General features: G+C 43.3%; 1 protein-coding gene across 1 annotated transcript in view; it reads left to right on the top strand.

The window, feature by feature from the left end:
- The window catches only part of CCDC3 (coiled-coil domain containing 3), a 57,714-nt gene extending 47,445 nt beyond the window's left edge, over positions 1-10,269 (top strand). The window contains exon 3 of the mRNA XM_053405757.1: positions 8,910-10,269. Coding sequence (XP_053261732.1) covers positions 8,910-9,185 — 276 coding nt within the window. The 3' untranslated portion in view covers positions 9,186-10,269. The remainder of the gene's footprint in view (positions 1-8,909) is intronic.
- Positions 10,270-13,499: the final 3,230 nt, after the last annotated feature.

Raw genomic sequence — 13,499 nt, 5'->3', positions numbered from 1 at the left:
GAAAATGTTTCATTGAATTCAGTAGAGGTTGGACATCCTCCTGCATTGCAGGGGGTTGAGCTAAATGACCCCTGGGGTCCCTTCTAACTCTACAAGTCTGTGATAAATAGGATTGCACTGGAAAGGTAACTTTCCTACAGTCACACATCTGGAAACAAAGCTCTTTCCATCCCCTGCTTTATCTTTGCATTGTTTCACTGAAGCGTGTTTTATTTTTACTTCTTTAAATTTTAATTCTGTAAGATGCCCTGATAATTTCCGTACTGAAGGGTAATGTGTAAAAACAATAAACACAATACAATAAGTATTAAAGCCACCCTTGGGACTGTAGCTCTGCTCAGGTGCTGAGACTTCCATTCAAGAACCACTTGGAGGAGCAGGAATGACTTTTAAACTAATATATGTTGCGTAAGCAATTGTGATGCGTTTGTGCCCTGAATCTTTGTCAGTAAGGCTGAGAGAATTCTCATTTGCAAGCTGTTGCTTTGATGGGATGTTATCAAGTCCACCAGTTTCAGTCTGCTGTGAACAAGGCGGGAATTCCACTTTGCCAAGCAAGCCTATTTCTAACTCACAAGGTCTCCTTTTCAGTGCATTGCCTTCTTTCCTGTTGTCAGGCTGAAATGATGTTCTGTTGCAGAGAAAGGTTTCCAGGCACAGACCTTTCTGTTCCAAGCTTCCTCCAGCGCTCTTACTGTATGACTGTGACCTCAATCCACAGCATGTCCGTTGCACCTTTGAGCCCTTTAGCAACTATCTAACAGATGGGGCTTCTCCGCAAGGATTTTTCTGGTTTGGGGCTTATGTATTTCTGATTTCCAAGCACAGCATCATAGACATCTATTTCTTTACTGATAAATTTTCTAAGTATTGTATACATCTAACACCACTAGAATAAACAGTATGCGACTCAATTTCAGTAAAGTGAAATGGGTTTTTGTTAACTGTGCTTGTTTGTTAGATCCTCAGCAAAAGCAAACAATTACTACCTATTCCCAGCACAAGACTTTTGTCCTTCCCTTGCAAAGCCCTCCACACTGCAGCCAGTCTTTCTGTCTTGGACTCTCATTCTATACCTGCCCATGACTCCTGCCTTTCTCATGGTACCACCCTAAATGCCACAAGTCCTTTGCTCGACATCTTTGACCTCTTGGCATGGAACTCATCCCTTGAACGTGCATCTTCAAATCCCTTCTCAAAACCCACCTTTTGGATAAGGCTTTTGCTTAAGCTTTAAGCATAATAACAATAACAATATACCCTGCTCATCTGGCTGGAACTCCTTGACACAAGGAAAAGGCTGTGGCAAAGAATTTCCAAAGTTGGATAGGTATCTGTAGAAAATAACATTAGTATTCTTTCTAGGCTTCCTTTTCAGGCTGACCTCAGTGGCAGCAGGTGCTTGGGAAGCCCAGAGGGGGAGAGGGCTGGGCAGGTGAGCAAGGAAGCAGGCGTCCCAGAGAAGCTGCAGAGCTTTAGCATGGTCTAAGCCAGGAAGGAGCAGCAGTTTTGGCAAGAAGGGAGGGGAGGGGTGAGCTCTAAGGGGAGGAGATGGTTTTGGTGAGGTGTAAAGGGAGGAGGGAGTTTGGTAAGGGGAGTTGGTGGGCTTGTGGGGTGCAGCCCTGGTACAGAATGCCCTTGGAAAGGTGAATGAAGGAACTCCCATGTTTCTGAGAAGTCAGGGCAGTCACATGGAAAACCACACCAACTATCATTAGTGTAAACAGTTCTCTACTGAGGTTTATCTTTATTGAGCTAAGTGAACTCCTCCTCCCGTACAGTGACAGGAAGAAACTATGGTGTGCATCCCTCCCTCCTTTTACAGTGAATGACATGGGAGAATTTGGTGCCAAACTATGAAATATGAACTGCCATGGGGCTGCTTGTCTGTGTGCAGCCAATGAAAAAGTGGCACACTTCCCTTCATTTTAATTCCTAGAGATCTTTCTGTCCTGATAATCACTTTTCCTTGTGTTCCTGCCTTCAGATATTGATTGCATAAACAAAATTCAGGACTGCAGCATGCTAATGGGTTGTTGAAACTCCTGGTAAAGCCTCTCTTTCCCTCTCTCCAGGTTTCTTCATGATGTGATAATTGCAAAAACATGCACAAGTGGTGCACAGCAATCATTCTAAGCAGAAGATAAAGCATACGCAAGTGCCAGCCTGCTCTCAAGGCAGCTTTACATGTCGTAAACCATATATGCTCAAAGGGCCATGGCAGCCACCTGGGGGAAAGTATGTGCTTTGTACCTGCAGCAAATTAAACTAATAAAGTACTTGAAAAAGCTTTTAGGGATGAAATTTGCTCTGTGAAATGGTGAGGCCGGGAAACTATGTTCTACCAACTTGAGATTAACCTAGCACAAATTCAAAATAGGCTCAAAGGGAATCCAGTTGGGCTCTGTGCAAATCAGATTACAGTGGTACCTCGGGTTACAGACACTTCAGTTTACAGGCGCTTCAGGTTACAGACTCCGCTAACCCAGAAATAGTACCTCGGGTTAAGAACTTTGCTTCAGGAAGAGAACAGAAATCGCGTGGCAGCAGGAGGCCCCATTAGCTAAAGTGGTCCTTCAGGTTAAGAACAGATTCAGGTTAAGAACAGACCTCCAGAACGAATTAAGTTCTTAACCCGAGGTACCACTGTACTTGCTTCCTTTCACATGGCTCCTGAACTATAAACTGGATTTTAAAAGCGGAGGGTAATCTTCTAATATTGTGCTTTAAATGGTATATCATTTCACTCTGTACAAAGGTGCTTATTTCTTTTTGAAAGCATTTTTAAGAACAAGAGTTCACCCAGAGAATATACCTATTGGAGAACTCTCCAGCATTCTGAAGACAACAGTAGCAACATATAATGGGGGGGGGTATCGGAAATACCCTGCATGCCCCTGCACACACTGAAAGCAAGCTTGAGGGGCCTATGGAACCATGCAGGCCAACCCCCCCCCCCTTGCAGCATTCATGTACACTTTCTGCCATCTGTGTGCGTTGTTAATGTGCTCTAAGCATGTGACACCCATTCCCATGAGGGAGGATGACGGGCTCATTCAGAGCACCCCCCACCAGGCAAAAGAACTGGGCATGCCTAGAAGCCTTTCATTTGCTGGCCATGTGTGTGGTGGTCACTGGGAGCAGGGCTCACAACCCTCTTCCTCCTCACCTTGCCTGATCATAGGGCAATTGTAAAAACTCACCAAACTTGTGTCTGGTCTCCCTTTCTGCCAGGATCTGGCTTTTCCAATGCCATTCTGATGGTGGTATTTATTGTAAGGTGTCTCCACAACACAGCTGTGTACAATTCACTGGCTTAAAGCACTACAAGGTTATTCTTTTTTCCAATTTGGACCAAAGCTAGGTTGGGAAAAATGAATCAAAACATAGTATTTCATTTAAAACATGAAAGGATGGATACAGAAAAATATGGATTATGTTTATCTCATGTGTACAGTACACTGCTTTCCAAAGCAGCAGTTGGAGCACACTGGATTCAGAGTAAATGGGAGCATGAGCACAGCCTAGGAATGAGAAATTCAACCCTGTAAAGTGGGGAGATAAATATCTGGTTTATGACTCCTTTTTCTGAGGGAGAGACAGCCTGGGAGAGATCCCCAGAGAGAGTCACATGAAGATCTGTACTCCCTGGTCCCCAAACCTGGGCATGAAGTCAAAGAGATAATGTAGTATATCTTTTCCTGTCTTGGTTCAAAAAGTGAACTGGGACAGATTTCTCTCTCACACACAAATACACCTCAAGAACATTCTACAGTATGCCTTTTAAGCAGACTTAAAGGTTTTGGTGACATACAATCTGAAGGTAATGCTACAGTCTAGCCTGTGGCTTACCTACTGTTCCATTCGACTCAAACTGCACAGTGCAACAGAGAAGGTAGCTCTGTATGTGTGAGAGCGTGGAATATATATGCCACAATCTAATTGTTCATAAACTGTATCCCAAACCTTTCATTGTGCACACACACACACAAACACAATTTATTTCCCAAGGAAATTCTAGGATTACATGTCTCAACAAATAGATATACATATAATGAAAGGCATCAACCATTTAGCTTCAGGCCTAAGCAGATGCACAGAAACATCCTTTCTCATGCCTGGCCTACTGTATCCCAATCACTAAAGTCTCTCAGACTTGCAACACTGCAGCAAAGCTGAGAAATGACAGTTGTTAAGAGAAGAAGAGTCTTGAGACATCTCAAAAACCAGCCGATTGAAAACTTTTGTGGACTGAGTCCACTTCATCCGATGTTTATATTACAATTAATCTTGTTAACATGCTACAAGATTATTGTGCTGTGTTTCCTCAAGAGAATATGACTCCCCTCTGCAGATTTTCTTATGAGGCAATCCTAATCCTTACTTGAAAATAAGCGTCACTCTGTTTGATGGGGCTTTCTCCGATGAAAAGACTGAGTAAGATCGCAGCCTAAGTGCGATTCTGACTGGAGTAGCCTTGGAAAAACAAATGACACATGACCCCTTTGTGTTTAAACTATTTAATGTCTCTTGACAATATTTCTATGAAAACAGAAAAATTACGAGAAGAAATTCAGAACCTCCCCCCCCCCCCAAATTTAATCTTGAATGTATGCAGTGGGTCTTTCAGCTTCTTTGCATTTAGTCTTACTAACCCTGCTCCCCATTTGAAATTATGGCCTTGGACCATTTTAATACTTCTTCTGCATTGAACTGAAACTCACCAGGCACTGAAATATTCGAGTGAAGCAAATATCATACTTTTAAATGAATTAGTTCTTTTTCTAGAGAGGCTTTTAAAAAAACCACACCAAAAAACCCAAAGCCTGCTGAACACAGTGCTTTTTAGATAATTTAAAAAAGAGTTTCTAGCAAGTTTTTATGAACAGAGGAGAGAGATGAAGGGAGAGTTTCTCCACCCCACAATTTTTCTTTTCTGCTGAGTCAGTGAATCTTGGTAAGCCAATAGGCATGCTAGCCAAAACTTGCAAATGATACTCACATTTTCCAGCAATATACACAGAAGCAGAAAATTATTGGGAATCCTCCAGCCAGAGAAACCCAGGAAAATGAGAACAACTCTCAAATGTTCCCTTCATTGCAATCTTATAGAAAGCACCATCCTTATAAATATATGGAACCGATTATTAATTTTTTACATATAACCCACAAAAAGATCCAAAAGCTTCCAGTTGCCTTTGAACTTGATGCAGATATAAATCATCCTAAAGGAATATGATCTGAGAGAAAGAGACAGAGAGAGATTGCCGGTCAGGGACTGGCTGGATGCAGAGGGAGGCGCCAGGGGAAGAAGGCTCACAGCTCAGATGGGGGGTGGGACAAGAAGGAGCAGTCAAAAGCAGAAAGGGGAGCAGGCTGGGGGGGGGGCGGAAGAGGCAACAGGGTGTAGTGAGCAGGAAGAGGCTGGGGCAGAGAGCCACCCAAATCCAGCGCTCTCTGAGAACAGGCCGAGCCATGAGAGGCAAGGCGGTGGAGCCTCAGGCTGCGGGGGAAGGAACTAGGGGAGGAACCTCCCCAGGGAGGGTAGATCTCGAACCCATGGCATCAGGTTACAAGAAGGGAGACTGAGACTAAACATCAGGAGGAACATTCTGTTCGACAGTGGAATGGACTTCCTCAGGAGTTCCTTCCCCAGCAGCCTAAGTCTGAAATTTAGGAGCCTGCTTAAAATGTGCTGACACAAGCTTTCTCTGAGGGGCAATCCAGATATGTTGATGTATTAAACTGATCTGCTGATCTGTGACTTATTTATTTATTGATGCAATTTATTGTTGATTTTATGCTATTCACAATCATGCCATTTTAATGTACGTTGGTAGTATAGAAGTTTTTGCAAATAAATGTTTATGGCAATTCTTAAAAAAATAGCTTTATAGGGAGAGAACATATGTTTTATGCAGCGGGTTTAGAGGGGGCAAATTAACCTTGTCTGAGTCAGATTTTCCTTGAAATGGGCATGCATTGTTAGAAAATATTTGACATACTCTTGCGCACACACACACACGTGAAACACCATGTCCTTGGGTCTTGCCTTCAAAGGCAGCGGCTGGAAGTAGTGGACGAAATGCTTTATTTATGCAGAGCACTCAGAACAGATTAGTAATAGGGACTCAAATTGAAGCCGTCAACTGTGGATGGCAGTTCTGGCCAGTCTTTTCATACAAGAGGATTGTTAGCTGATGGTTCTTTTTCAAGGCAAACAAATATCTTGCCCTCCCCAACCCATTCGGCTTGTAAGAAAATATTACAAAACAATGAATGAAAAAATAGGCAGGATAACATGCAATTATTCATCATCACAGCAAGAGATTTGGGTTGGCACAATCTCTTAGCCAAAGGGTGCCTATCTGAATTGCTGAGAAATTGGTAGGAAGGCAGGCAGTAAGTGGGGGGCGGGGGGGGAGAGATTAAACTGTAGCATGAAGTATAAAACTGACTAAAGCACCACCAGCAGTAATTTTTCACACCTACACAACAGTTGATTAAATGTCACATGGCCAATACAGCTTAATATACTAAGTGTGACTTTCTGTTTTTCACACACACACTTTTCCAGAAGAATTCTCTCCCAGATTAATCTGGTTATAATGAGAACAATTAATAATGATGAGTTCATAGAACGGTACATCTCAAACTATTAAAGGGAATCACCAGGGGAATTTTGCAGTCTGGCACTTGCCTGTCCCCTTACCTTGAAATGAAACTCCCCAAACTAGGGGTGCTGACTTGCCCCCCAATTGAGGGCGCCACGTGACCTGTTCCACCTCCACCTGGCGCACCTGCCCTCGCCCGTCGATGGCAGGGAGTGTGGAGGATGAAAGTCACCCTCCATGCCCCATGGCCAGCGCTTGCCTGTCAACAGTAGCGGACGCAGAGGGAGAGGAGTGGAGAGTGATTGTCCCCCACCACAAACGGGCGAGTGCAGGCCTGTCAGATGGGGCAGGAGGGTGATCAGGGGGGCCAACTTGAATAAAATATTTAAGGGGCCAGGTGAGTCCCAGCCTGCATAATCAATCACACGATATAGTGCACACACACCATTTGAATGGCAATGCTCATCAACTTGGGGGGCTGGCCCAATATTTTATTGGGGGGGCCAAAGTCCCCTCAGCCCCTAGGAGTTGGCTCCTATGGCTGTTGCCCACCCTGGCAGCTTTTGCTGCGGGGGAGGGGCTGGGGTGTGGAACTGCCCCCTCTGATTGATGGCGTCAAAACACAGGGCGATTTTCTTTCTATATGTTGCTGGGCAGGAGGGGGAGAATTTAACTCAGATAAACTTTTGTTGTGCTACCCAAAGACGATGGCATTATCCAAAGAAGGAGAAGGGGGAAAGCAGTTGCTACATATGCACTAAAACCATGATCAAATCCACCAAAATTTTCTTATTACACAGAATAAAAAATAATTCTCAAATAAAATGTGCAAATTAGATCTCAGAGTCCCCTTTGCAACTGACCACCAGAATTTAACTCTGGGGTGCTGTTTACAGCAGCAGCCACATGTTCCTTGTAACATGCATTTCCACCTTGAATTGCACTACTATTTAATTGTGTGTGTGTGTGTGTGTGTGTGTACACATACATATTTAACAGGAAACTCCCTGAGAGCATGCCAGAGGAGTGCAAAATAAAAACAGAGAAAGAAATGAATCATATGGCAATTATAGAGAAAAGTAATACAGAACAGAATGAGTCACAGCAGTAGGTGGCTGCAGAGGTGGTTGCTTTGTGCTTGAGACACTGTTGGAGCATTTGTTTAATTTTTTGGCTATTAATACTCCCTATTTCACTTGCAAGTTGCTCTCAGAACCTCTCCTTACGGTGTAGTTTGAAATACTTTGTTGGCTCCTGGCCTGATTTCCCTCCAGGGGTCCCTGCGCTTTCCAAGCCTCTAAACATTGGGCTGTGGCCTCTTGGGTTCCCTTCTTCACCATTCATTTCCTTCCTCTTCTTCCTCTTTCTCCTTAGTGAATGAACTGAGAGCCCCTGAGGCTGCCACGCTGAGGAAGCCAAGTGTGGCGCAGAGCTGATCAGTAACTTTAGGGAAGCCTGGTGCCAGACTTTAGGAGCCCCTCTGCACAAGGCTGCCAATGCCCATGTGGCTACACATTTATTCCCCCTGGCTGCTGCTGCTGCTGTCATGGCAGACACAGCAAAAATGTCTATGACCTGCCTTATGTTGTTGGCACCCTGTCGGTCTTGGGCGACAATGGAAGAGTGCACCTTTTCAGCACCTGCTGTGGCTGTAGAGACTGATGCGGGAGAGACATGTTTTATCTGCAGGTGGGGCAGCTGAAGGCATCTGGTTGTGCTGATGCAGGTGTACCATGGCATTTCTTCTCTCTGTGCTCCTCCCAGCAGTTATTCCTCCTCTGGTCACAGCTGACCTGACCTGCTACATGACCTACCTCCCTGTCTCCAGGCACTGCTGCTGCCTTCAAGGGACAGCAGATTCCCTTCACACCTCTAGAGCACATCCTTGGGAATCCTGCCATCTTCCATTCTGTGTTCATGACCAAGTCAGCATAGATGTTGCTGAGACAGGAGTGTGGACATGCTGGGAACGTGGGTTGGTAGAGCACACCTTCGTCTGAGACCTGCCTGTAGAGTTATAAAATCTATAGCTTTCATAGATCTATGGGCTGGAGCATGACATTTTGGGTAAATTAAAATGTTGAGTGGCTACTGTGGGTTGGAGTGGAGCTTGGCTCCCATTCAAAAATGCCACTGCCACCTTTTCATCACTAAAACAGATGGGAATCTACTGGGAGCTGGCTACAGAACCCCTTTGTAAAAGAACAGGGTTGCCAGGATATGCCCATTGGTCCCCCATCAACTGATTTCTGGAATTGTTTCTTAAAAGAAGTCATTCTGTGCATGTCATTTCAGCTCATGTGCTCTTCAGTCCAAAAAGCCTTGTTTGACGAAGAAGAACACGTGAAGCAGCTCCAGCAAAAGGTGGCCAGCCTGGAGAAGCGCAACAAGCAGCTGCGAGACCGAGTCAAGAAAGTCAAGCGGTCGCTCAGGCAATCCAGGAAGAACACCAGACACATAGAGCTGATCAACCGAAAGCTCAGTGAGAAGCTGTCCTCTGTAGGAGGCCAGATCCCATATGCTAACTCCTTAAAGCAAGCAAACTCTCATGCTACCTACCTTAAAGTATAAAGCCAGGTTTAGTGCTCCAGGCAGTGATGCTGGTGACTTCACAGCATACACCTCTCCTCTCCTCTCCTCTCCTCTCCTCTCCTCTCCTCTCCTCTCCTCTCCTCTCTTACAGCCCAGAAGGGACATTATGAGTTCAAGACCATCATTGACTGTTCTATGTTTATGCATTTAAAGTCTGCATAAACACGATGGTCCATATGCCATGTTCCTCTCAGGGTAATAAAAAAAAAATCCAGTTGAGACAAATTGAGCGGATATGAAAGCTGCTTGAGCCTGGGCCCAATGAATGGTCTGGACGCTGGACCCCCAATATTGTCAGTTAGCATTTGTTGCTTTAGGTTTGGGCTTGGCAGACCACCAGAGAGCTGCATGGAAGCCAGTCTGAGCTTCCCAAGGAAGAGCAAGATATAGAAAAACATGTGCGCTCTGTCTTGGCCATGCAGACAGAAGTCTCAGCATGAACACAGTGATTTCAGTAAGACCTTGTGGCATGTGGCAAACTCTGGTTTCCAGACAAAGATAAGGGATTCTAATGTAAAATTAAAATGCAAACTTTCTAGTCCTCTTCCAACATTTCCAGAATGCAATCCAACTTTACTTAAATATATGCTGGCAATCAGAATATCTTTATCTCATAACAACAACAACAACAACAACAACAACAACAACAATAACAATAATAATTGTCCAGTAGCACCTTATAGACCAACTAAGTTTGTTCTAGTATAAGCTTTTGTGTGCATGCACACTTCTTCAGATACCTTTCGTGTGCATGCACATGAAAGCTTATACCAGAACAAACTTACTTGGTCTCTAAGGTGCTACTGGACATTTTTTAATATTTTTATATTTATTTTGACTGCGTCAGACCAACACGGCTACCTACCTGAATCTCTGTCTCTTAAAGTTTGTTATTATTACACTTAAATCTAATTGACTGATACACCATGAAACCAATGATAAAGGCTACCCATTTTTTCCCATTCACCTTAGAAGCCATCCACTTTTACCTTTAACACCTTAAAATTAAGGGGGGCCTTAATAGTTTTCATAGGAGCCAACTCCTAGGGGCTGAGAGGTCTTTGAGCCCCACCCCCAGCTAATGGGCATTGCCATTCAAATGGTGTATGTGTACTGTGTCATGTGATTGATTATGTGGGACAGGGATTACCTGTCCCCCCTCCAAATATTTTATTCTAGTTGGCCCCCCTGAATGCTTTAAGGGTGGGGTGGGTTTTCCCCTCCCAGTTATTTCTGCAAAGCTTACCTTCAATGCTAATCAATATAGACAAGCTGTTTAAATGTTTAAATAAACGTGCAACTGAGTCTGTGATTTCCTTCTCCACTGCAAGGAGGGTCACTCCTCTTTTTCAAACATGGCTCTGCTTGCGGTTCTGCCACCATGAGGCTGCTGGGCAGCCTCTGCCAGCTACACTTAAGGTGCTCTCAAACTTCCACCAGCAGACTCTTGAGCTGTGAGAGTCATTCTGCAAATCTGTTCTAAGCATGCCAATTGATTAATTATAATTCAGTCTGGTTAGGAGAGACCTCAATTGCAAATGAAATAAATCTCAAAACACTATAGGCCATCTGGATCTGATCCTTTTCAAGCTGTACCAGATCATTTGGCTCAAACAAGAACATTCCATGTTGGGATGTAGAGACTTCAAAGCTCATCGCTGTGTGCAGAAGAGAATACACAGGTCTATTCTTTGTCAGCTAGAATGCTATATAGTTCTGATTTTGGGATAGCTCTGTGCTGGCTGGGTCCCTTCCAGCCAGAAGAGCAATGAACTGGAGGAGGTTTGATTGAATGAATGGATCAATGCATATCCAGACAGCCACTTGGAGATGCTTTTGGCTGAGGCAGTGGGAAAGGATGCAAAGGCTGTAACTCCTGTCTTGTCCAATTTGTCCACTGGTCCCTTCACCCACCTTCTCCTACCTGCTGTAGCATGTCTGATGTATAAATTTGCAGGTTTATTCCACAGGAGGAGAATTGGTGGGGTATGTCTAGGTTGCAGTTTGTCAAACCTTTCAGGCTGCTGACAAGTGACTTCTATCCAGGCTGTGGCAAGGCCATGAAAGTTCCATTATGTTCTGTACACTTGATACCCGTATCATAAGGGCATTAAAATTAAGGTGGTTTATATATGTACATATTTTTAAATCCTATAGAAAGTATTTTTATTACATATTTCCTATAGTCTTAATTCCACAAAATATGAAGTGGGCTTTGATTTTTTAAAATTAAATTTGTGAACATTTCTATGTGCTTTCTTGACTAGGCAATTCCATTTTTCTTCATCGGGCAACTGACATGGATTAGAAATTGTGTTATTACCTATATGGGTTTGGGTTAAGGTAGCATTCCTGATGGCTGACAAGAATGCCAGCTTTCTGTATGTTACTTCAAAGCACAGTGAACTCATTGGCGGTTAAATTGACCTGTGTAAGAGCAGATGCCATGAGCAAGTAGGAAAGAAAGCAGAAGAAGATGCTCTGAATGTTTTCCCCACTGGAAAAGATATTTAATGCATATTTGGTTACACAATCCAGTGTTTATGCCATATTTAGGTCAAAAGCTTGCAGAGCTGGTCCAACTGACGATAACTTTGATAACTGTTTGACAGGACTTACATTGCATGAGCAATTTCCAGCTATCCTTCTACACAGAATTGCAATGAATAAAGACAATTTCCCAGCACTCAGCTCCAGCATATTGAGAGGCAATTATAATGAAAAATAGGCATTGTGTGCCCAGCACTATAGAGTGGTTCCTTCGAGGCAGAAGTCCAAGGCCCCACTCAGTGAGCAGGAGGGCTCTCAAACACAACACAGATGGCTTACCACATTTTGAAGTAAGTGAAGTAATACATATTACCATTTAAAGGGGATACCTCCTTAAGACAAAGGGCGGATCTACACTCGTGGTTTATAACATTAAGATGCATTATTACAATGTAGAATCATAGAATCATAGAGTTGGAAGAGACCACAAGGGCCATCGAGTCCAACCCCCTGCCAAGCAGGAAACACCATCAGAGCACTCCTGACATATGGTTGTCAAGGCTCTGCTTAAAGACCTCCGAAGAAGGAGACTCCACCACACTCCTTGGCAGCAAATTCCACTGCCGAACAGCTCTTACCGTCAGGAAGTTCTTCCTAATGTTTAGGTGGAATCTTCTTTCCTGCAGTTTGGATCCATTGCTCCGTGTCCGCTTCTCTGGAGCAGCAGAAAACAACCTTTCTCCCTCCTCTATGTGACATCCTTTTATATATTTGAACATGGCTATCATATCTTTTTTTTTTTAATAAAATTTTTATTAGTTTTTCAACATATATTATAAGACACTACAAACAACAAACACAAACAAACAAACATAAAAACATGTATAATTTCATAATTTTTTTTCATGTACCCAATTTCAACGACTTCCCCATGCCTCCCTTTTCTGCATCCCTATTTTAAACTTTTTCAGCAACCCCTGATCTAAATTACTTATAAATTCCTTTCTTTAACCCTTTTCTTTCCTCTTGTCCAATCATTTATCTCTGCAAATCTGCTATGCTTTACCCATGACATTTTAACACTCACTAATTTTACAAGAATTTTTAAGATAAAATTTGAATTTCTTCCAATCTTCTTCCACCGTCTCTTTCCCTTGGTCACGGATTCTGCCTGTCATCTCTGCCAGTCCCATGTAGTCGATCACCTTCGTCTGCCACTCTTCCAGCGTGGGTAGTTCTTGTGTCTTCCAATACTTTGCTAGTAGAACTCTTGCTGCTGTTGTAGCATACATAAAAAACGTCCTATCTTTTTTTGACACCAATTGGCCTACCATGCCCAGGAGAAAAGCCTCTGGTTTCTTATGAAAGGTACACTTAAGCACCTTCTTAATTTCATTATAAATCATTTCCCAGAAGGCCTTAATCCTTGGGCACGTCCACCAAATGTGATAGAAAGTACCTTCAGTTTCATTACATTTCCAGCATTTATTATTGGGCAAATGGTAGATTTTTGCAAGCTTGACTGGGGTCATGTACCACCTATAAATCATTTTCATAATATTCTCTCTTAGGGCATTACATGCCGTAAACTTCATTCCGGTGGTCCATAACTGTTCCCAGTCAGCAAACATAATATCATGTCCAATGTCCTGTGCCCATTTAATCATAGCTGATTTAACCGTTTCATCCTGTGTATTCCATTTCAACAGCAAATTGTACATTCTTGACAGATTCTTAGTATTGGGTTCTAACAATTCTGTTTCTAACTTTGACTTTTCCACCTGGAAGCCGATTTTCCTGTCC

This window comes from Podarcis raffonei, chromosome 10 (assembly GCF_027172205.1).
Source record: "Podarcis raffonei isolate rPodRaf1 chromosome 10, rPodRaf1.pri, whole genome shotgun sequence".
NCBI classification, from domain to species: domain Eukaryota; kingdom Metazoa; phylum Chordata; class Lepidosauria; order Squamata; family Lacertidae; genus Podarcis; species Podarcis raffonei.
This window is presented reverse-complemented; position numbering and strand designations above follow the sequence as displayed.